At 42.5% G+C, this 25,338-nt stretch overlaps 1 protein-coding gene across 5 annotated transcripts in view; it reads left to right on the top strand.

Annotated features, from left to right (window-relative positions):
• The first annotated feature begins 23,532 nt into the window (after positions 1 to 23,532).
• Positions 23,533 to 25,338, top strand: part of RBM26 (RNA binding motif protein 26) — a 47,138-nt gene continuing 45,332 nt past the window's right edge. For 3 of the 5 annotated variants that reach the window (XM_074535582.1, XM_074535583.1, XM_074535581.1), the window contains exon 1: positions 23,533 to 24,032. In XM_074535582.1, the coding sequence (XP_074391683.1) occupies positions 23,962 to 24,032 (71 nt within the window). In that variant the 5' untranslated portion in view covers positions 23,533 to 23,961. The remainder of the gene's footprint in view (positions 24,033 to 25,338) is intronic. The other 2 variants (XM_005487519.4, XM_014267386.3) reach the window with 1 other exon arrangement.

The raw sequence follows: 25,338 nt of genomic DNA, 5'->3' as shown, positions 1-25,338 counted from the left end.
AGCCAATACAGTGCTCAGGAGGAGTGATCCAGCTGGCAAGTGGCATCTGGCATGTCTCCTAGCCATCAAGTTCCCTCCTGCATAAAGGAAGAACTCTTTGCCCTGTACTCATCCAGTTATTCAGGCCAATGCAGTTTTTAAAACAGGTCTATACTTAGGTCTAAATCCATACATTCAACTCAAGCAATCGAACTTTCTAAATTATCAGGCACCTGGAAATTTCCACATCGGCTTGCTGAGCTATATTAAGAAATCAAATGTACCAAGGACTCTGCTGGCACTGAAGGCAATTGGCATGGAGCAGCCCTCACCCCCATAGCTATGTGAGAGGCTGTGCTGAGCAGGGTGTCCTGACCTAAACTGCCTGTTGGGAAAGGTCCCTTAGCCATGCTGCTCCCCATACCATGCCTAGGAAATGTCAGATAGCTGGGCAAAGCCCTCACTTCTCCTAGGGATCATAGTAGCAGTTTAATGATACAAAGCATTAAATTAAAGTGCCTGAGGATTCTCTCCAGTATTTTGAAATTGCTAGCACAGTCATGGCTAGTAAGCATTCCTCAGTGCTCAGGATTTCTGAAAACAGAGCCTCTCATTTGGCTGGGTTTTGTACTATTTCACTGTTTGCTAAAGATTAGCCTAATCCACTTGGTTCATTTATACTAAGATCAGTGAGAAAAGACCTTCCCACCACATCCTTCCCACAATATCTTTCCCACTAGACTAGGATGTTCTTTCCAGCTTTTCAGCACCTCACTTTCTCAGATAGGATATTAAAATATTAACCTGTGAAAAGCAGACTTTGATTGGGCAATCCTTTGTGGATTCAGTCTTGTTCCTTGCATTGTATTTTTTAAGCAAGCAGACTGATCCTCTTGCCTGTATTAAAAAGTATCTCACTCTGAGTAGTCCACTGGCACCAGTGTGATTACCTCTGCTGGAAATAAATAACAATGGTAAAAAACACATTGGTAAAAAAACGGTATGTGTAGTTCTTGGGAGTCAATCCCCACCTTATTTTCCATGAGTTTGTGATTTTTTTCCTGATCTCTGTCACACAATAGTTGAAACTTGGACATTTCACAGGGTAATAAATCAATAAAGAAAAGGAAAAACAGATTATGATGCTGGTTTAAAAGTAAAAAGTTTAAAATGCGTGTGGTAAGACCAAAGCTATTTTAAAAGGAAGAAAGATTAGACAACTATTTGCATCTCTTCATGCTTGTTTAACCTTCAGCAAAAAAAAAAAAAAGAAAAAAAAAAGAAAAAAAAGTAGTCATTTGGTTTGAAAGGCAAAACATAATGAACTTTTCAAAGACAAGACAACTCTTGCAAAGTTACCTTTGTGAATTGCTGTGTTTCACTGTTAAGCAGAAATATGTCCTTAGTTCCTCAAATATCTCCAGGCACTGCCCAGCACGAGAAAGTGGTGTGAGATGTACTGATGGGGCTGTGCCATGGAAGGACAGATGGACTAATCAGAAAGGAGCTGCCATCAGGATTACATGAAAGGAAAATTAGAGACAGGAAAATTCCATTATCCAGTGGGCATTAAAGAGTTGTATCAGTCTAATGACACGTTTTAAGAAAACAATATTCTCTCAGACCTCAGATTGCTTTGAGATTCTTTCTATTCAATATCTAGAAAGTCTGAGAAAGAGACCAGTTGGTCTACCTTACATAAACTCTAATTATGTGATAGCTGACAACTATAATCTGAAAGTTGATTCAAACTGAATTAAATAATTTTAAATCAAAATTTAATTAAGGAGATTTCTGATCTGTTTGAATGAAAACTACAAGGAATCATAAAAGGAGCTGCTATCCCTCCTGGTTTGCTATTAAAAACAATGTATTTTGTCTAAAATGTTTACTTCTGGTATGATTTAAGGAGAGAATTATCTACACATGAGATGTTGAACCAATGTTTTTGGGTTCTACTGTAAAAGAGAGCAGCTAAATAGTAACAAAAGCTAAGATTAAGGCTTCAATTTCCTCCATAAGTAAGCAAAAAGGCACTGCTTCCTATTGAGAAAGCCTTAGGATCTCTCAGAGAAAGGAAAAAAAAATCTTAACAGAACTTTGAGGAGAAGCTTTTAAGCATCTGGTATTATTAGAGTGTTTGCCTATTGTGCTCACGTCTCCAATTGAGAGGCCTCAGTACATCAGCTGTACAAACACAGATGGAAAAGGAACTGGAAAATATTTACTGTATTTTTCTCCATTCTTCAGAGAGGTTTTTGGTTCTTTTCTTTTCTTTTCTTTTCTTTTCTTTTCTTTTCTTTTCTTTTCTTTTTTCTTTTTTTCTTTTTCTCTGAAATGACATGCAAGGTAAAATTCATCCTTTCATTACACCAGTGAAATAAGCAGAACTGAACCAGAGATTATTTTTCCCAAAGCATATAAAGATCTAATTTGAATGTTTTATAATTTACATTTATAATATTGAAAACTTCCTTATGGGTTATACTGTGATCAATCAGACTAATGAAGATACTTCATGAAATGAGAACTACAGAAATCCTGATTCTCAGTTTTTCATCTTCTTGTTCAGGCTGTGCAAAGGACTGTACTTGGATTTTGAGACTCCAAATTCTATTTGAAATATTATGTAATACTCAAAATGCATATTACTGTTACTGACAGCAGAAACATAATTACAAAGAGAGTATGTGGTGGTTTGACCAGGAAGAAGTGGGAATTCTGGGATGCTGTGGTCAAACCAATGGGTGTTCGGAGTTTGATACTGACACCTGGTGTAGCCAGTGGGGTTTGGACACACCTCCGAGAATACACAGGGGTTAAAAGCAGGGCTCTGGCCCTGGCAGGCTCTCTTGGGACGTCGAGGCGAAGAGGTCAGATCTCCCCCCCCCGTCCAGCCGCTGCTGCTGGGCGGGGGAGGGGCAGCCACGTGGTAGGCCCTGGGCCTGTGTCATGGTTTGAGCCTGGCACAGAGCCAGTGCCCCCATGAAAATGCCTCACCCTGGTGTCTGCTGTGAGATGTGACCAGGAATAAGCAAAACAGGCTCCAACTTAAACATAAATAACACTTTATTACCTAAAACTACAGGAAAAAATAGGAAAGACTATAAGGAAAAGAAAAAAATTGAAAACCTTACAAAAACCACTTTTCCTCCTCCCCACTCCCTAACTTTCCCAATCCAATACATTCTCTCAAAACAACTGCTCAGCCTTGGCCCCACACGTTAGTATACTCAAACTGCAGTTCATGGAGAGGAAAAAGGAGTCCTTCTTGTTCCATAGGCTTTTCCTGGAAACAGTGAAATCCCGGATGCTTCTTTGTCACTTTGGCACCGCCCGGAAAGTCCATTTGCCGCTTGTGACATGTTCCTTCCATGCTCAGTGCTCTCACCACCGAGACATGGCCAGAACTGCTTTTAGGGTGGTCTTTCAAGGATGCCTTGTCTCACTCCAAAAAGGCACAGTCTCTGCTTGTGGGACAACTGTCCCCCCCATATATTTCCAACCCCCTGGGGCCGGGGGGTCCTCACAAATGAACCCTCCTGGTTTTGAGGCACTGCCTCCCCCTAAATGCAGTCTGTGTCACAGGAACAACTGAGTCCATGGCTACAAGAAAACGTCCAGCCCAAAGGCCACTCCAAATCATCTCTCCCCATCCAATCATCTCCACAAACTCCGGGCCAAGGTCCTTATCTCATATCATCTCTCATCTCCCTTCTTATTCAGCTTCGAGGAGGATTAGCATTTTCGCAAGGCCCCAATCATGCAGGAAAGGGTTAAAAGTTTTCAGTCTCTGTCTGTCCTGGGAGGAGATGATACTCCCACACGTGCTGTTGCTGCGGCGCTGTTGCTGCGGCCGGCCGGGCTCTCTCTCTCTCCCCCCTTCTCCTCCTGGCTGGCTGCCATCACATTCGGTGCCGCCGGCTCTCTCTCTCCGGGGGGGGGGGGGGGGGAAGGGGAGCTGGCTGCTCTCCTGGGGGGGGGGAAGGGGAGCTGGCTGCCCGATGTCTCTTGGGGCTCCCCCACCCTTCCATCCTTGGAGCCCCCCCGAAGCCCCCTCAAGCCCATCTCTGTCCCGGCCCCAGGCCTCACCGCATGGCTGGCCCCTCCCCCGCCCAGCAGCAGCGGGCCGGGCGAGGGAGAGAGGTCTGAACTCCTCGGCCGCGATGTCCAAAAAGAGGAAATGCCAGGGCAGTGCCCTGCTTTTAACCCCTGTGTATTCTCGGAGGTGTGTCCAAACCCCACTGGCCACACCGGACGCCAGTCTCAAACCCAAAACCTTCATTGGTTTGACCACAGCTTCCCAGAATTCCCAACTTCTTCCTGGTCAAACCATGACAGCCTGGACAGAGATGGGAGGTGAGGAGGCCTTCGAGGATGGAAGGGTGGAAGACCCCAGGGAGTCAGCCCTCGGGCAGCCATTCCCCCCCCTCCCCAGGAGGGAGAGAGAGAGAGCTGGCGACACCGACTGTGATAGCAGCCGGCCCAGGAGGAGAAGGGGGGGGGAAGAGTGCCCGGCCGGAGCGGCAGCGTGTGTGGGAGTGCCGCAGCTCCGGGACAGAGACTGAAAGTTTTAACCCCTTTCTTTCATGATTGGGGCCTTGCAAAAATGCTAATCCTCCTCGAAGCTGAATAAGAAGGGAGATAAGAGATGAGATGAGACAAGGACCTGGCCCGAAGAACGTGGAGATGATTGAATGGGGAGAGATGATTTGGAGTGGCCTTTTGGCTGGACTTTTCTTGTGGCCATGGACTCAGTTGTTCCTGTGACACAGAAACTGCACTTAGGGGGAAGCAGTGGCTCAGAACCAGGAGGATTCATCGTGAGGACCCCCCGGCCCCAGGGGGTTGGAAAAATATGGGGGGGACAGATGTCCCAAAGCAGAGACTGTGCCTTTTTGGAGTGAGACAAGGCATCCTTGAAAGACAACCCTAAAAGCAGCTCTGATCCATGCGCGGTGGTGAGAGCACTGGGCATGGAAGGAAGATGTCACAAGCGGCAAAAGGACTTTTTTCCGGGCGGTGCCGAAGTGACAGGGAAGCACACGAGGTTTCAGTGTGTTTCCAGGGGAAGCCGATGGAACAAGAAGGACTCCTTTCCTCTTCATGAACTGCAGTTTGAGTATACTAAAGTGTGGTGCCAAGGCTGGGCAGTTGGTGATTTGGGAGAATGTATCGGAGTGAGAAAGTCAGGTAGTGGGGAGGAGGAAAGTGGTTTTTTTGTAAGGTCTTCAATTTTTTTTTCTTTTCCTTATAGTTTTTCCCTATTTTCCTGTAGTTTAGGTAATAAAGTGTTCTTTATGTTTAAGCTAAAGCCTGTTTTGCTTATTCCTGGTCACATCTCACAGCAGACACCAGGGTGAGGGCATTTTCATGGGGGGCACTGGCTCTGTGCCAGGCTCAAACCATGACAGAGTAACACCTAGCAAAGTAGAAAGGCATTATTACAGATAAAGCATAAAATGGTTACATATTCTCATATAACCATAATATTTTTTTTATTTAGACAAAATGGAATATTAAGTGGCAAAGCCAGTCACTAGCATTTGTTTTTCTAGAAAATGAAACAAGCAAGAATCTAGTATGGGGTTTTCATTCCTCATGGATACCCAAAAAAATCTAGCTAATTACTCCAGTTTACTGTTTATCAAATCTTTAGCAAGTCTGAAATCTGTGTTTCTAAACGTCTTTTCTCTCTCTAAAGTAGTCACAGGCATTCAAGTGAGAGTGCCTTAATCAAAGGTCACTTTCTATTTTACCACAGCATATTTTTTATGTGTGAGGCATAGGCATAGTTGCTTGTATATCTGAGCAATACCTTCTTTAATAAATAGACATTAATATCAGTTTTAACAATCAGGCCTTTAATGAAAAACATAGAAAGCTTGTATGAAAGCACATTTTAATAGCATTTATTTTCATTTCGACCATTAAAGTTGGAGGAGGTTGTATGGCATATATTAACAAAAATGTACTGGCTGGTTCAATTTAATGTAAAGAGAAACGGCAGAGTTCCATATCTAGAGACTGCTCAAACGAAATAATTGGACTGAGTTCAGTAAACAACATGAATAAAGACAACAGAAGGCTGACATGCAAGTCTTGACTCTTTTTTCTGCAAATGTCTATTGGAAATTATATTCAGTAATTTTACCTATCACAGCTGCAAGAAAAATACGAAGGAGAAAGAGAAGTCTTTTAATCCTAAATAGATAATGATAACAACACCAGCCTGAAAAAAGTAAACCTAGGCTAGTAAGATCTGTCCTAGGCCACTTATGGTCAAGAGCCAATATTAGAAAGAAAAATTCTGATGACATAATGGTAATTAATTTTACTGAGTTCCTAAATTCAGTAAACTACAGTTCCTAAAGAGAAAATGTCTATTCTGCAGTGGTCTTCAGGCAAATAACTGAAGCATGTTAGCAAAGAAAGATTCCTGTGTACAGCAGATGTTCCAATGAAGACCTTGCAACAGCATTAATGTCAAGTAACAACAACAAAAAGGATTAGGCTAAGTTAGAGTTTTCTGTAATAGACTACTACAAAATAAATCTATCAATATGTCTGAAGTCTACAGTTTGCAATAATTACAGGAGAAAACGTACATGTCTGTGAGTGAGATGCCAAAATAAAAACGGTAGCCAGTCCTTATTTCTGTGCTCAGGAATCCTGACTTGCACCCTGTTGTGAATTAGCAATGCAAACAAAGTTCAAAAGGAAGTACACATTCCCAAGGTTCAGTCACACATGTGCCTCAGGGTGCTAATGTTTGAAGACGAAATATACTGCATAGAAGGAGGAGCTGTGTTAGGAAGATGTAAATTTTCAAATGCAGGATCACATTCTTGCTTTGAATTATTATGAGCAGAGATGATGTTGCTTGGATCACAAAAGAAAACGGTAATAACATGCTAAGTGATAGAAGAGCAACACAAAGTGCCTTGTATAATGAATACATATGAAAACAAAGGTCATAAAGCATTGAACACTAAGAAGGCATGAAAAACCATGAGTATTATTAAGCTAAAGGCATGATTTTGAGAAGCCTAGAAATCAAAGTGGCATTGACACTCCATGGAATTATGGACTCTTTGTAATAAAAACAGGCAAGAATGGCAAGGGCACTTCTAGGAAGCTTAACTTTGGGATATTTTTCTCCTTTGTAGTAGATCTATACATTGAAATGGATGGAAAACTACTAACCTTTCTCATACAAATAACCTGAATAGAGTTTTCAGGGGAAAAATCAGCAGTATTATCCCTATGATAATTTATTGGTGTACTAAATTGTATTGTTTGTTGTCAGCACATTATTAGCAACATAAATAAACATGTCACTGTTTTTTATGCCTATATATAAAGCTACAAAATACTTTAAAGAGTTCATGCTGAGTTAAAAGGACTGGTAAAAAGGACAAGATGCTGTGGTAGCATGAATGTTATTTCTGTAGCCCATTGACAAATTACATGAAAAAAGATATTTTTAAATAATTCAATTTAAAAATCAGATTGTGTCCCTTTGTCACAAATCAAAGTCCCAGCAGAAGCAGCTAAATCAGCTATTTGTAATTTTTCTGGTGCCAACAGAAGCTATTTTTAGCAGCAGCCATAGCATTCCCAGAGAAACAGAACTTGCCCTGTGGCTAGTTCAGGAAGAAGCCATGCATCCATGGAAGAGAGGGACAGAGAGCATGGCCTTGTGCAAGGTGTAAGGGGCTAGAGATGGAAAAGGGAAAAAAATCAGACAGAATTAACAGAGATGGAAAATTCCACACTCTACACATTTATTAGTTTGGTACCAAAACGTAAGGATTTGAGGAATGCATTCCAGATTTCAGGTATCTTCCTCTTGGAGGAAGTGTTTCAACTGCTCTAAGATTGTACAGAAATAACTCCTTCCTTCCCTCCCTGGAATCTAATTGGGCCCTTCAGGGAGCACAAACACCCAGATGGGATCCACCTGACCTAGTTTTGGACACTTAACATCTTGATAATTAGATCTGAGTTAGCTGTCTGAGCTGTTTTCATGGTGAAGAAACAGTTGTATAGCACCATTCCTCTCAGTTAAAATAAATACCCACAATAAATAGGTCCAAGTAATAATTTCCTAGACATGTTGTTAATTATAAAGGGAGACCAAGGTGACTAACAGAGGCACAGGGTGAGTTCATGCTGTAAAGGACTTCAATAAGTCTCCAGACCAACCTCCTGCTCCCTGAAGCCAGACCAGGTTGCTCAGTGGGTGTCCAGTCAAGTCTTGACCGCCTTCAAGGCCAGAGATGGCAAAGCCTTGCTGGACAGCCTGCTTCCCTGCCTGACTGTCCTCGTGTGGAAAAATTCTCCCTTATGCCCAGTCCGTCTCACTTTGTGCTTGTCATCTCTTCTCACCATGCATCACTGGGAAGAACAAGGCTTCAACTCCATGCCCACCCCTCCCCTGGCACTGTTAGGTGAGGGCTTCTATTAGATGCCCCCAAATCCATGATTTCTTCAGGCTGAACAAGCTCTTGTCTGTAGCTTCTTTTCACAGGCCCCAAACACTCTGATGGTTTTCCACTGAACCCACTTCAATTTCCTGCATCAGGGAGTCCAAAACTGAATCAGTATTTTTAAAACCATAGAATGTTTTGAGTTGGAAGGGATTTTTAAAGACCATCTGGATCATCTCCCCCTGCTGTGGGCAGGAACACCTTTCACTGATCATGTTTCTCAAAGCCCCATCAAGCCTGGCTTTGAACTCTTCTGGGGATGAAGCATCATAAATTTTCTGTGTAGCCCACCAATCAGTGTGTGCAGCAGGAGGGGCTAAACACAGGTTAAAACTAGGGACTTGAGGAGTAGATGGTGGCAGGAAAAATCTCAAATCAAGAAGTGTTTCTGCTTAGGATAAGATCTAAAGAGCCATGTTAAGTCTCTGTCTATGTCAGGTCTGTCTGAGCTGCTGGGGCCATGCTGTGCAGTCTTGAATGCAACAGAACACACATGGAGGCACTGCGGGGCTCTGTTTTTTGTCTAGTCTCAGTACCTCTTTCTTTCCCTCACAAATGAATAAGAAATTGATGCCACAATCTGCCTGTGCCTTGTAGCTGTCTGTGCATCTTCCCTGAGAAATATGAAAATATTCCTGGGTTTGATAATGCAAACATTATTATCATGGTCACACACTGCTCAAGCAGTGAAAATGGTTCACCCAGTATAGTCAGAGAAAAGAAATCCCCTAGTACTGACTCTAGTTCTGTGTCATGGCCACTTCCAGCTAGGAATACACAACTGCTAGTCACAACCAGGGAACCTGGACCACTCATCAGCCAAAGGATGGACAGAAGACTTGTCTTGCATAGAAATTGTGAAACAAAAGTTTAGGTCTTCTTGTATAATTTTGGGTGAGGGCTCCTTCTCACTTGGAAAATAGGGCAAATATTGCTATTTTCTGTTCATCTTTTAAACTTTTCTACTACAATCTTTTGCTAAGCATTGACATTCTGACTTCTCAGCATCAGCTGTTTTAAAATCAGCTGTTTTGTAGGTATTTCAAAAAATAGGAACAGTTGAATAGGAAAACAGCAACGTAGCATTTTGCCATGTTGCTGGCAACAACAGTGTTTCAATATTTGAGATGAAATGCTGACTAAAGCAAAAAACCAAGCATGTATAATTATTTTGAATGGTTGCAAGAATCCTTTTCTGATCCACTTATCCATTATACCAGAACCATGACCTTGGATTTTCCTCACCACTATAGGCTCGCCTGGAGATCACTGGGTGGTAGCTGACCTTAATATTTTGTCACAGACACAATCCCCAACACTTCCCTTGACTTCTCCAACCCCTGCCTCATCCCCATGGACATGTCCAGTTGCCTGGATTGCTGGCTGACCTGGTTCCCATCACCACCTCTCCCCTTTTCCCTTGTCTGGGTGATGGGAATTGCTGTCCTGCGGGCCCCTCCATCCCTCCCTGCTGCCAGCCCCACTGGCCTTGCAGAGTATCCCAGGGCTGCTGCTTCCTGACAGAGCCAAGCTGTAAAGCAGGCAGCACACACAGCTGTGTATTGAGCACCAGGAGATGCAGATGGATAATTTAATTATAGGTTGTTCTACTGATATTCATGGAAGTGCTTGCAATGTTATGAACCAAATAACCCTTCTTCCTCATCCAACTTTCTCCTTATAACACTCTGTCTCTCTTCCCCCATGAGCGCCTTGAACTTTATGTATGCCTTATGTATGCCTCAAGGTTACAGTAGCTAATGTTTTGGATAATGTTTAAGCATGAACACAGCTACTTTCTATGTATTTGCACAAACACAAACATGTATTTGAGGATCAATAAATAACAAAGAAATAGGACCTCTACCTCTAAGTGTAGAAGATGCCATAATTACAGTGCAAAAAGGCCAAGTACAGAGAGTATATCTGGCCAACAGCTTTTTTATTGTCTATGAGAAAGTCCTTTGTCTTTTCTTCCTGTTCATTATGCTGTAGTAGAACAATCATCCAATATATATTGGATTATTTTGGCCACATAGATGTTGGTCTATCTTTAGCCCAAATAATCTTGGGCTATAACCTTGAGAAAATCAATAGAAAATGCCTGCAGCTTTTTTTAATGCTGTTACTTCTTTAATTTCACTTATTAGAATAGTTTTTCTATGTGTGTATGTGTGGGGAGATTAACTATACTCCACTTAAGGTATAATTTATTAACTTCATAACTTTTGCCAAAGAAAAATGAGATTATCACTTCTAAAGTAATTTCATGCATTTAGCTGAAACTGCCCATTGACTCCATATAAAAATTGACCTTAATAGGGTCTTACATGAATTAATTTAAACCACTTAAATCTGGTGGGACTTCAAAGCCAGCTGGTATTTTCCTCGCATGGCTTAGCTGAGACCTCCTCAGTCAGCAGAGCTGGGTTGTCCTCTTACTTTCTCCTAATTTAACATGATATCTACCCACAGGCTTTCAACAACCTCTTGAATAAACAGCACTGTTTTTTAAACCAACAAAATTGAAATAAAAGTTGACAGGAGTCAGATTCTGGAGCTGAAAGATATCCCTTTCTGTGTGTCTATGTCTATGTCTCATTGCAAATAAATTCAAAGGAATTATTTCTGTAGAAGTCCTGTTGTAACCTGTGACTGCATTATTATCAATATTTTTAAAACTTCTGCTAGAATTTTATGTGTGAGTTTTGCCAAAACTCTTTGAGCTTTGAGGAAACTTCCCTGTGTGACCATCTAGGAGTCACCCTGGCAGTCACACTCCCACCACCTGAGACTGTCACTGCTGGGACAGAGGTCCCTTCACAGTGGGCAGCTTTCAGGGAGCTGTCAAGAGCTGTCTTGACACCCTACACAGCCCACTCTCACACAGTCAGAACAGATTTCCATACTGGCCCAGCCCTTGGATTTCCACAGCAGAACCTCAGACATCTGGATCCCTGAAATAATTTAATCTTGGTGCAATGACAGAATAGCAGGCCAAGCTGGTGCCTCTGAGGACAGACCCTGACCAAAGGACTCCTGGGCTTTCATGCCCTCACAACTGGTGTATGGTACAGTCTGGGGTGTTCCAGCTGAGTGTCCCTGAGTTCCTGGTCACCTGGCTGGGCCACAGGCCCCTGCGCCCCTTGTTCTGCAAAGGGTCAGCAGCTCACAGCCTCTTGGCTGGGGCTGCAACACCAGAGCTCAGCCTGCACCTCGAACTGCAGCTGCACCCCGACCCACCGGCACTGAATGTACTCCCCACCCTGAATATCAAAGTGATTTCTAACCATGATCTCCTGATTACAGATCAACACGGAAACATAAAAAGAATATAGAAAACAAATAAATTATCCTTTAAAAAATGTTCTCATATCTCTAACTCTGTGGCCTGAATTTTAAAATGCCATCAATTATTTTGAACGGGAACCTCACCTGAATTACAAATATGCCCAGTTTAGATAAAAAGCCACATTTAGAAAACTAAGCAATCACTCTCTGAATATCTGTCCCTTTTCAAGTATCTCAGGTGGAAAATTTAAATACTTGAAACCACAGGATGATATTTATAGATGTAAGATAAATATAGAAGAAATCCCATTACTGTTCAAATTCTTCCTAAAATTGATTGCCTTATGTAAGGACAGTCATGAACAAGTTCCTAATGTAATAGTTGCACAATCTGCAAGAAACATTTTGTTGCTTTTTTGTTTGCAATGAAGGCATAATATTAAGGAGTTTATCTAGCAGTTTCCCTTGAACTTCCTTTTCTTTTCATCCTACTTCCTCCATTCAAAGGAAGTGCTCCATTGGTTTGTTTACATACACTTCATTAGATTAAACTAATCCACATGTATCTTAGTATATTTATAGTATATATCATTCCCTCGTGGATACTCTTTGCTGGTGACAGTAATTTCTATTTTTAGTTGAACAACATATTTACTGAGTGCTGGTACAAGTGCTTGGTGTCAGATTTGTAACACAGTCAAGGTTTATTGAGCCAAGAATTTTGTGCACATATTAATATGGCTGATAATGAAGACACAAATACTTTTGTAGAAATTCTGTTTATTCTTACATTTCCAAGAATTATATATCTAAAATTCTGTCAACATTACTCTTCAGAATGTGCATAGGATTGTTGTTGTTTATTTTCTTTAAATTAAAGCCCAGAAAATCCATACCTACATAACAGAAAAAAAAAAAAAAAAGAAAGAAAGAAAGAAAAAGAAGAGCCAATACCATTACCCAGTTCTTTCTTTCCCCAAAAATCCTGACAGAAATTTCATTTATTTACATTTCATTATATATCATTTCATTGCAGGGTAGCCCTTACCATTAGACGTAAACACTCCTGAAAACGTTTGTTTGGCGTAGAAGAGTCTCAGTCAGTGGAACGGTCTCCCATGAGTATTTTGGGAGAGCCCTCCCTCTAGCGGGAAAAGAGGAGAGTTTTTGGAAGGGGTGCTTTTCTGTCACACCACACGACACAAACGGGAGATACACACGATGAATCGATGTTGCAATACGGGAAAAGGTAAGAAAAAAAGGAATTAAGCTAAAGAATCAGAAGTTGGATGCAGGAAACAAACCACTGTGGACCAGATCGGAGTGTTTTATGGGACTGTATAGTGATTGTCATCTTCCGCCTTCCCTAAAGGGAAAAAAAACCCTGAACAAAATCAACAAAAAACTCCATACGAAACTAGTTTTCTTGTATCAGAAATGCTGCATCTTTTATATAAAAATATATCTGAAAATCCTTCAGAACTCTGCATAAACAGCAGGTAGAAAATCCTTGTATACTTATTGATTATTCTAGGAAGTAGTCCACTCTTATTAGCTTCTGAGAAAATTCTGTGTTCTTGTTATGTTATTTATGTTATTTAACATAACTGTCGTCCCCTCATTGACTGTGATTCGTCAATTTTGATAAGCTTCATCCATTTTGATAAGCTTTACCTTCCTCAGAGGCTGCAGAAGAAAATGTAAACATACTCTGGAAAAGTTGTTAAGAATGGGAAACCTTTATTTACTTTGTATTGCTACACCTATTCACTACAATTGCTACACTAATTGCTACACCTATTCACTACAATACTTTGAGCCTTGTCATTGAGGGAGCTCCTTACCCAGTGCCCCACGTACTGCTCCTCCCAAAACTGCACAACTTGTCCAGAAGGATGCTGTAGGTCGGTATCCAAAGCCTTACTGAAATGCAGAACTCTACATCCACTGCATTCTCTTCATCCATGAGGTGGATGACCTTGTCATAGAACAGTATCAAATTATAGTTAAATAGGAATTTCTCCTTGTGAGCCCATGTAGATTGTGACTGATGATTACATTATTCTTTAAACGCCTTTCAGTAGTACCCAGTATAATCTTCTACAGAAATTGAGGGTAAAATAAAATGTCTCTATCTTCCCTTGCTCCCATTCCATCCCAGAGTAAACTGGCTCCCTTAGCAACTAAAGGCTGGGAGCCTTTATATATATATTCATAGATGGGAATAACACTGGCCAATTTCCAGTCAGTAGGGACCCCCCCAGACATCCAAGACCTTTGCTGGATGGTCAAGAGAGGTCCTGCCATAACATCCACTTGCACCTTGAGAATTCTGTGATGAATCCCAACAGGTCCCATGGAATTGTGAACACTCTGATGATACAGCTGGTCCCTTAAAATTCTGGTGACCACAAATGGAGAACCACTGTACCTGCAACCCTGTGACTCAGCGACTCAGCACCCCAAGGTTTATCAGTAATACTAAAGACTGACTCAAAAAAAGCATTCAAAAAAAAGCATTCAAAAAAAAGCATACAAAAAAAAGGCCTCTGCCTTTTCTTCATCACCATTTGTCAGGTGATCAGCTTCATCAGTTTTGGTTCAGTACTTTCCTTAAACCTCTTCTTGCTATTTAAAAAGCCATTTTTATTGTCTTGACACATCACTGACCAATTTGAACTCTTAGCCTTTAGTGTTTTCTCCCTATCCATGAGAACTACAGCTCTACAATCCTCCTGCAAAGCCTGACCTTGCTTCCAGAGAACATACAATTTCTTCTTCCCCCCAAGTAGCAAAAGAAGTTCCCAGTTCAGCTGAAATGGTCCTCTGTCCCACTTGCTTGATTTACAACTCCATGGCATTACCTGCTCCTGGGCTTGCAGAAGGCAGTTCTTCAAAATCAACCTGCTCTCACAGAAATCCCTGCATGCTCAAAAGGCAGGGCACTGTAAAATGGCTCCCTCAGCAACTAAAGGCTTGCTCTCTTCTAGTCCAGGGTAGTGACTTCACTGACCTTTTCTCTCATTACACTGCAAATTTCAAACTCCACCATTTCGTGATCAGTGTGGCCAGATGATTACAATTTGTGTTACTACACCTATCATCACTTCTCCTATGAGTCCTCTACACACAGATAAGAGGTGATAAGGTCTCATCTGTTGAGTATTTAAGCAGCCATGGGGAGACACACAGAGCTACGAAGTGACCTGACATGTTGCCTCGTATCTCTGAGGGAGAAGCCAGCCTCCTGCTCCCTGAGCAGCTGGGATAGAGAGTTTGTGGCCCTGAATGCCAGAGCTGGCCATCAGGACAACTGGTAGTCTTCACTTGGGCATTGCCTGACTTGCAAGATGTCATCCTTGTAATGCTGTCAATGCTCTTTGGACACAGATCTCAAACCAAAGACATGAGCAAATATTTTTTCAGTACTACAAAGCCATCTCACAGATTATACATTTTTATTTTATTTATGGAATTCTTACAAAAGCTTCACCCAAGTTCTGTTACAGGAAAGCAGTGCAAGTCTCTATATAATTGATTAAGTAGTAGAAATTATTATCAGGACAAAACAAGGCACTTTTGGATGGTTTGTCTCTAAAGTCAGGAATATCTAAGTGGTATGAGAAATTATAACTGAGAAATTGAGGAAATTATAACAGAAGTGAGATATGGGAAACTCTAAGAATTGTTATAAAAAGTTGGAAAGAATTTATGTACCCTTTGTGTCTTTAAAATAATCTTTTTAGTACCTGAAAATTACTGAGTTAACATATAATCTGAAGTTGGGCTAGAACTATGAAAACACACTGAAAGACACTTTCTAATGTTAGCCTGCAGTGAATCAAGTTTTTCTCCTATATTTGGATTCTGGTAAACTTCACCTTCCTCAGTATCTACAGAATAAAATGCAAAAACACCCCTTCAAGTTTCTAAAATGTTAAAATACTATACCAGCCATTCATAAAAATTGCAGGGGTTTTTCATTTCCCCTAATTAAATATTATTCAAAAACTTGGGAGGAAAAAGAGTATAAAAAGAGGATTCCACAATGCCTCCTCTTAAGTTTAGTGATTTTCCTCTGGAAATAATCCAAATTACCTCTAAAAGCATTACCAAGGAGCGGCAATGTCAGTGCTCCCTCTCCTGGCCCTGCAGCAACATCGACCTGGGCAAATGCTAACCAGGATAATATCAGGGCTGAAGCCTGTGCACAACAGAAAGAACAAAAATGTGAAGCACTGCACTGTTTCAGCTTCCTCAATGAGAAAAATAGAAGTTGCTTCAAATGGAAACTAGAATTATTTTTAAATATTTCCAAGCTTCTTGAAAGTTTTCCCCAATATCTGACAATTAAAAAATATAAAAGTGCCTTGCACAAGGGACAACAGCAGTTTTCTCAGTTTGTAACATTGAAGGTAATTTTTAAGAATAGCTAGTTACAGATATCCTGACCTCCATAGTGGGAAATCTGAAATATTTAAAATAATAGTTTATCTAATAAATTGTTCACAAAGAAGATTTAAATAACCTTTTTAATGCTAAAATTAGATCCTTTTTTATTGTGTAATTGTAAACCCAGTAGCTCCCCAAAACCAAACAGTACCAGAAATAAAAAGAAGACAACTTCATCCTCTCAGGTGCAATTTATTTCTATAGAAAAAACTCAGAGGACCAACACTTTATTGCATCATCATAGATTTTTAGATATAGTCTGCTATGAAGAAGAACAGGGGGTGTGAACAATACAACTTCTACCTCAAATATGACAGAAGTATCCTTTAAAATTCTTTGGAGTGGTTCTACTGCATTCAACACAGAGCTCTTTCATCTGTAGGATGAGGCCATCCTTGCTGGATTAGTCATGTGTCTTCTCAGCAGCCTTTAATAATGGCTGGTTATTTCAGCCTTAACTAAGAAAATATATTCATTTATAATTAAAATTAAATTAGTGGTTACACAATAAATGGATAAAGTACACTCTGGCACTTGAGATTTCTTTTTCATTCATTACAATTTTATTGTGCTCTTAGATAGCTGAGCCATCTCAGAGACAATAAAGTTCATACTGTGACTCAGGAATGCCTTCTCTCTAGTGTGGTATACCCTAAACAAAAACTAGGAAAAACAACTTTCCTCTCCTCTGTGGAGAGACAGAATGTGAGAGAGTAATGCAGAAGGCAGTCTCACCCCTGAGGAGCTGCAGCTGTACTAATCACCAAAGATTAGGAACAGGCCTGCCCTTAACAGGCCACAGCTGTGTCCAATAAGAAGATGAGTGCTACAAAAGAGTGAGGTAGATGGGTAAGGAGAGAGTTGGAGTTTGTTGGCTGTGCTCTGAAGAAGCTATGAAGAGCTGACCATGAGAAATCACCAAGAAGGTATGGAACTTTGCAATAAGATGATAACACTCCTCTTGTTCAATTTAATAGAAAGGTGAGCTGGGCATGAGGAGTAGCAGGAAAGGGCAAAATAAAGATCCTGCTTTCTTCCTCCTACGTTTTTGGTATTATTAACATTTGAAATGGAAAGGAATGCCTTTTTATTTTTTTTCCCCCCGTGAGATTTGCGAAGAAAAATACACTAGACAGCACTAAGCAAAAATCTGCCACTCCAGGAATGAACTGTCCACATACTGTGTAGTGTGACCCAAAACTGGGGCAGAACATTAGATGGTGTCTAAGACACAGTGCAGACAGGACTTAGAAAATAACATCTGGGATGGACCAGGTTAATTACTAGGGAAGCAGCCTCTCTTCCCTAGCAGTAAATCCCAACCACAGCATATGTTCTCCATGACATGACAGCTGAGACCACAGCACCATCAGCAGCGTCACAGTTGCCTCTAACCTCAACTCCTCCTTCACAGCATTTTGCCCAAGGGAATTGGGGAATGTGGGCAGCCTCTTACTCCACATGTAGGCATAAATTCAGGTGTGGCTCTGCCCCATAATCATTTGCTCGTGCAAGCCAGAATGACACAGTAGCTTGAGACTCCATTAAGATTTCTGGAAGAAGTTGTTCTGCTGGTTGGTGTCATAGGGGCAGAGTTATGAGTCCTTTCCTACTACTCTGCAACCTGGGAAGAAAAGGAAAGATGTATTAATTACACCCTGGCCCTTTTTTCAGTCATCCTTCCCCATAGGCACAAGCAGGGGCTAAGGTTAATTTTGCTGCTGTTGGCAAAGTGGAGCAAGCCTGCCTCTGTGCTGAGGCAGGATGAGCAAGTCCACAACAAGCTATCCCTGCATTCATACAAGTTGATGAGGTTCTAAAACACCAGCATCTTGACTTACAAAACCAACACTTCCTACTTTTCAAAACACAAAGCCATTTAGAGTTATACAATACACACTTAGAATAGTGTGACTACAGAAGTGTGATGTATTCTGCTAAATATCAACTAAATATCTCACTTCTGGTCTCTGTATTTAAACAATAATTAAACCCATAAAATTTGTAGGTTTGACTCCTGACAGACTTCTGTTGCAACTTTGGCTTTCAAGAAAACCTGTCAAACAACTGTTAGGTCATTTCAAAAAAAGCAATGCTTATTCAATGACTTGCAATCTCAAGCTAAATGCTACATGCACCAGCTATGAATACGTCAAACACTTGTGGGTTTGGGACACTCTGCACAAAGCCCTTCCTAGAATTGTAGGGTGGTTTAGTTTGGAAGGCACCTCTGGAGTCCTCCCCTGCTCAGCAGGCCCTTTTCTCCACCGATGTCACATATGCGCTTCCTGCAGCAAGAGAAAGCCGGAGAGATAGATAATCCCAAAGTTTAGGCCTGTTGTATAGAAAGACTATGGACAAGGAAGTTGTCTAATGTCCAGAGCTTATTTAATAATTAAAATTTTTGTTTCAAGGTTAGAGGAAGACATTTACATCTTACAGACCATCTGCTCTGTGAGTTTCTACAGACTCTGCTTTTTACTAGCAATGGTTCTATTTGGTTAAATTCACTATTCAGGAGTCAATAGTAAAAAAGCAAAGGACTAAACATTCCTATGAACATTATTCTTTTTGGACCACAATCAAGTGAAAGTATTACAAAGCTGAACTGCTTTGTTATACCTGTGGAAGTGTTATACCTGTGGAAGCATTAGTAGGTGTATTCATGGAGAAGGGCAAAAGTGCCTCATCTTTCAGATGCTCAAGAACTGATAAATATTTTCTGTTTGTGAAGGATGGAAGGGGTAGTCTTCAGGTCTGGATCAATTCTGAGAAATGATTCTCAAAACTTATATTGACACCTCCAGAAATGAAAATTACCATAGACAAGGGGTATCAGGAGAAATATCATTTGATCCTTTTAACAGAGAGTAAAGGCAGTGCACGTACAGATATTTGTCTAGATAGCAACCAATGGCAAGCCCCAAAACTCAATGACAGTACAAATTAAAAATCTGAGCTACATACAAAATGGTTTAGCTCATTGACCCATCTTGATGCCAGCCAGTTTCAGCAGCCCTGCTTTTTAGCCTGTGTGTTGATGCTAGGGCTTGTGTTAAATTTCAGGGACAAGGAACCCTTGATAACAGGTCTGACCCACCTGAGGTCTATAATACTGAAATGCTTTTTCTGGGAGAAAACAGGAGCCCCTGTTTTCTCACAGAAATGCTTTTCCTGGGAGAAAACAGACACTAGGAACCCCAAGTCTGGTGTGTTATACTTGCTACACAAAACCAGAATCACATTTAACACTACCAGAAAACCTCCAGTCAGAGATGACTGTTTAAATACAATTGGAAATGCAATTGCATTTTCCTAAATAAAAAGATGAAGTGTTAGAAGTATAGATTGAAGAGTTTTTAATAACATAGACCAGTCTGCCTTGTCTTCAAAAGAAAATTAAACTCAATAAAGAAAAAACCCAAGCCAAACCAAAACAACCAAATCATAGACAAACAAATAAAAAAGAAGAATTAACCTTTTTTTTCCCTGTGTGGCAGAAACAGGGACTAATGAAGGTAGTATAGGTTTGGTAAAAAGTTGGATGATGTGCCTGGAAGTTATTCTCTTCTGCAGCTGCTTTTTGTATTTAAAAAAAGAGGGACAAATCTGAGTTAAAAAGACATCTATGGAAAGTTACGAAAATTTCACCTTTCAAATAAAAATCTTTAACACTTAAAATTGCAACTTTACACATTGAGAAAGATTGCTTATGGGTAAAAGTTCAATGGCTTTGGAGAGGAGTCAGTGAAAAAAAAATCTCAAGAAATGTCAGGAAGGATCGATCTCTCAACTTCACTGGCCTCATTCAGCTCTCATGTTAGCAGGGGATCCAATAAAAATGTGAATAAATACAACCCATTGTTTTTAGACATCAAAGGTCACTGCATCGAGTTAGATAAGATTACTTCAATCTAAGTGCACACCAAACCTATGAACTTTGGGAGTTATTACACATGAAAGCATCTATACTACTCTGAAGAACTTAAAGTTTTCATAAGCCAAAAGGGTTGTCAGGAATCTATGATGCATGAATTAAGAGAATTAGACTTGTATTACTTTATTTTCATAACAGTTTATTTATATTTTGGGTTTGTTGATGTTAAAATGTAACCTCTATATTAATACACAGTATATGTCAATTTTCAAAGATTTGAAATTATTAGGTAGTTATTTAGTTCCTAATAACTGTTTGGTACCCATATGATGTCATTATCATGTATCAGCTGTAACTGATTTCTTAAATGAAAGCATTGAATTGTTGAAATCTAAGGATACTTGTTCAGCTTGTTCTCTTTTCCTTCTTACTCCCTTCAGGGTTTTTTTGTACAGCTAGGGATGAAATTTAGGTTATGTTCTTTTTTTTTCTCTAACAGTTTGTGAATTTTATATTGAACAGCTGCAGGAGAAATAAAAACTTATTTGTCTTACAGAATTATGACACTGTAGAAGTTAATTATTACTTTGACCCTTTGTACAGATTCTTATGTTGCCCTAAATGAAACATGATCTTTATGATTTAGGTTTTAGGTAAAGTACTGATTTCACATGTGAATGAAGTTTGAGTCAAGTGAAAACTATTCCTCTTTTGTGTGTTTTAAAAACTATTATGAACCTAAAGGCATTTCTATCTTAAATAGTAGCCACCTTATACATATCTATATATAGACACTTTATATTTCAGAGAAAATTATTTCCTCAGACCTGTTAAATAATTTTATTTTGTATTCTTGTAATTCCAGCTGTGAAATGAAATGAACATTGCCCAAAAGATGCTACAAAACATTGCAGTCACTTCTGAAGAGGTGGGCTGTAAGTATTTATAAGGCTTTTGGGATTTTAAGTCTGCAAACTCTAGAACAGGGAATTCAGCATTTATTTATTTATTTATTACAGTTACTCTGAATATTACTACAGAAGAGTGACAACAGCACATTTCTATAAACACAGAAATGTTCAGAAACTACCACATACAGACAGGTCTTATCCAGTGCATAAAATGTATTTGTGAAAACCTTTTTGTGATCACTAATTTCATTTACTAACAGCTCCCGAATGGCTGAAAAAGCAGTTTGGAAAATTTAAATATGAGAAAAGTTGCTACTGTGATTATATCCATACATTTATGTGGGGAAGCCTTAGAGTCTGTGTTTTTTTGCTGGCTGTTGTATATCCAAGGATCAAAGGTAGTTGCAGTGCTTGTCTGAATGTAGTCTAAATTATTTTCACTAGACACTGGCTTTTGCAAAGGATTGAGGGGACAGATCCAGAAACAAATTAAGATTCTTATCACAATGTCTAATCTCTATGTGCCTGTCCCTTCAGAGACCCATCAGAATCCTAAGGTTATTGACCCTTTATACGTGTTCACGGGGAGTTAACCTGCAAGTCGGTGACTGTGAATCGAGGACTTTTTTTACAGAACAGGCTCCAGAAAATTTCAGGCTCTGGTGATTTTCTGTCTACTGGCAGAATGTGCTGTTCATTCTCCACTATGCAGGGAAACTGAAGTGTATCTTGTAATTGGGAAATCCTCACCAAAGTACCTACTAAGCTGGCAGCTTATTTGGTTGGCTTGCCACACTCTCCAGTCTTCAACAAACTTACAAAGATGACAATCAAGTCACAAATAATTGAGTGCAGGCAGCCTTAGCCTTCTCCAGCTCTCATTTAGCTGTCTTGGTGACAGTGAATGACCTGAAGTTCCTCTCCCTCTGAGAACACCAGGCAGGCAGCTCAGGAGTCACCCCAAGAAGGCAGAGTGAATGATTTCCGTGAAACACTCGCCTTTGTGCGCTGCCTGTGCAGAACGCCTAGCTCGGGCGCTCAGGTGGGATCTTGGGGAAGCACAGATCAATCGGACTGAGGGGCATCAAGAGGGAACGTTTTCTTTCAGCACATACATAACTTTCCAGGGGAAGGTGCCACACTGGAGGGCAAGGTGTGCAGGGAGCCGTCCTACATTCTCCCACCACTGCTGTCCATGGGGGTCTGAGCAGCAGCGGGGGCTGGGCTCTCGCCAGGTGCACCCTGAGGAGCAGGGACCCCCCCATGCCAGGAAGACACAGAACTTTGCTGCCAAGTCCCATGTTTTCAAACACTTTTATTGTGGTCCTACATCTTCTTTAAAAAAAAGTAAAAAAAAATTGGATGTTTTTCCTTTTCCTGTCAGTTCCAAACATTTATGGGAATTTGCATGTGGGGAGCCGAGGGAGTACAGGCTGTGCCTCCCTTCCTGCTTGTCCAGGGTGCGGTTCCCTATTGCAGCAACTTCTGGCTGCCTGGGAGATTGGGGGGCTGCTCTCTGCTGCACCCCAGAGCAGCAATTGTGTCCACCTTGTGGCTTATTACAAGGACTAACCCCAAGCACCAGTACAGATTGAGGGTGACCTGCTGGAAAGCAGCTCTGCTGAGGAAGACCTGGGGTTCCTGATGGACTACAAGTTGTCCATGAGCCAGCAGTGTGCCCTGGTGGCCAGGAAGGCCAATGGTATCCTGGGGTGCATCAGGAACAGCATTGCCAGTAGGCTGTGGGAAATGATTCTGCCCCTCTGCTCAGGCCTGATGAGGCCAAATCTGAAGCGCTGTGTCCAGTTCTGGGCTCCCCAGTACAGGACAGACATGGAGCTCCTGGAGCAGATCCAGATGCTGTGGATTAAGGAGCTGGGGCATTTCTCTTCCAAGGAAAGGCTGAAGGAGCTGGGCCTGTTCAACCTCAAGAAGAAACAACTGAGAGGGGATCTCACCAATAATTATCTGAAGGGAGGGTGCCAAGAGCATGGAGCCAGGCTCTGTTCTGTGGTGCTGGGCAATAGCACAAGAGGCAATGTTCAAAAACTGCTGCACGGAAGTTCCACCTGAATCTGAGGAAGAACTTCTTGACTGTGCAGGTGACCCTACACAAGAACAGATTGTCCAGAGAGGTTGTGTTCCTCAAAGGGGTTATTCAAGAAAGATCTGGAACCAACCCTGTTCAATGTGCTCTAGGATGGCCCTGCCAGCGCAGGGAGGCTGGCCCAGATGACCCAATGTGGTCCCTTCCAGTCTCACCCGTTCTGTGATCATATTAGGTAAGGCCATCAGTGTTTCCAAGAAACAAAACAAGTACATGCGCATTTCAAACACCAGTCGGGAATACACCATGGTATTTCCTTTGTCCCTAGAGCACTGTTCCGCCCAGCCAAGGCACCCTCACGCCGTGGGCTCGGAAGGGTCCCAGCCCCTCAGACCCCCCCGCCCGCCCCCACAGCGCAGCCTCCCCGCCCGGCCCCGCCTCCCGGCAGCCCCCGCGCACCGCCCGGCCTCGCGAGACTCTGGGCTCTCGCGACAGCGGGGCGCCGCCATCTTACCCGCTCGCTCGGGCGCTCGCTGTGTCGGGCGCTGCGGCTCAGGGCGGCGGGGGGGCCGCCCGTCCCGTCCCGCTCCGCTCCGCCGCCACACTCGGCCGCGCCGCCCTCCGGCGGGGGGGACCCGCGCTGCGCCCGGGACTCGCTCCCCGGCAGAGGAGCGGCGAGAGCGGGGCCCGCGGAAAGCAGCCGCTGCTCGGCTGGTTCCGCCCCCTCCGTGTCGCTGGGCCTCCGGCCCCTGCCGGGCGGCTTCTGCCCAACCGGGAGGCGGCGGAGAGTGCGGGGAGGCGCGGCGGGAGCCGGGGTGCCGGCCGGCCGGCGGGCGGCGCGGACCCCACCGCCGGGGCTGCTGCTGCTGCTGTTGGTGCTGGCGGGGAGGCGGGGGGCCCGGGCCGCTCTGAATGGTGGTTAAAATGATCATAGAAAACTTCGAGGCGCTGAAATCCTGGCTCAGCAAAACCTTGGAGCCCATGTGAGTAACCGCGACCCTTCTTCGCCCTCTCGCCCCCTCGAAATAAACCTTCCCCTTGTAGAAGATGGGGATCCGCAGGGGCGGGAAGCGCGGTGCCGGCGAGTCCCGGGAGGGCACCCCGGGCGATGCCCTCTCAGCACCCTTCTTCCCCGCCGCCGTGTGTGAGGGGCCGCGTCGTTCTTGCGCTCTCCCGCTCTCCCGTCGCCGTCCTCGGCCGGGAGGTAGGACCATCTCCCTCCTGAGGATGCAGCTTCCCCCCCTAGCGACCGCGTTCCTCCTCCCTTTGTAGCCCAGGGAGAGCGGGAGCCGCCGCGTGTGCGTGTGCAGCTCGGCGTGCCCCGCGCTCGGCCCCGGCGATGAGCGGGGGTGGGCACGGCCCGCCGCCCTGTGCGGGACCTGCGCCCAGAGGGCTCAGGTGCCGCTGGGACGTCCAGCGGGGTCCTGGGATCGTCCCTGCAGGCTCATTGCACATCATTCTTGGTTAGTTGCTGTATTTGACGCTCTCTGGTTTCCCTTTCCCCAAATAAAACTTGCATCAGTAGAGGACTTGGGAGTAGGAGCCCCAGAGAATAATTTGCTTGTTTGTGAATACGTGCGTGCCCTCTAAGGATAACATTCGTGTGAGTAAGTGGGGCTCTTCTGTAAATACATCTTCCTTCTCTCAGTGGTATTTTAGTGGAACTGAAGCATGAACTTAGTTTTAAAGGTGTATCTTCTGGAAGTATGGTGTCTACAGATGAAAGCATGTGCTTTTTTTTTGTCATTCTGGACCACTTTTGGTCCAGTGGTCATTCTGGACCACTATTTTAAACATGTCTGAATTAAATTTGCTGGAGTTTGATTTGAGTTAAATGAAGTAGAACTCCTCAATTCAGTCTGGTGTTAGCTTTTGTGCTGAGGTGTTTGCCCACTGTAGCTTTTACTCTTGACGAGCTCAGATGGGGGAGCAAAATTTTCTTTATTGCTTCCATAGCCATTTGTTATTTGTATGTACAGATACACTTTGTAGGACTTATGCTGTAATAACTTGAAAAAGTTGTAAGATGCTGGGACATTTTTAGGAGAACTTCACCTGGGTTGTTCTTTTGTTTGTGGCTTTTTTTGGAGGTGGTGGGGAGGAGGTAGTGGTTCTCTTTTGTTCCATAGGGTCTAATCAAGACCACACTGAAATAGATGAACTGAGTTTACTTTCAGTGGTCTTTGAATTAGGCTTGCAACAAATTACACTGTCTTTGTTATAAAAGGTTTGACGTTTAAGATTTTTATTCTGGGGGGGGTAAAAAGGGCATAATCTTGTAAAGCTGTA

Source organism: Zonotrichia albicollis, chromosome 2 (genome assembly GCF_047830755.1).
Source record: "Zonotrichia albicollis isolate bZonAlb1 chromosome 2, bZonAlb1.hap1, whole genome shotgun sequence".
Classification (NCBI taxonomy): Eukaryota; Metazoa; Chordata; class Aves; order Passeriformes; family Passerellidae; genus Zonotrichia; species Zonotrichia albicollis.
The sequence above is the reverse complement of the archived record's forward strand: the minus strand, read 5'-3'. Positions and strand labels throughout refer to the sequence as shown.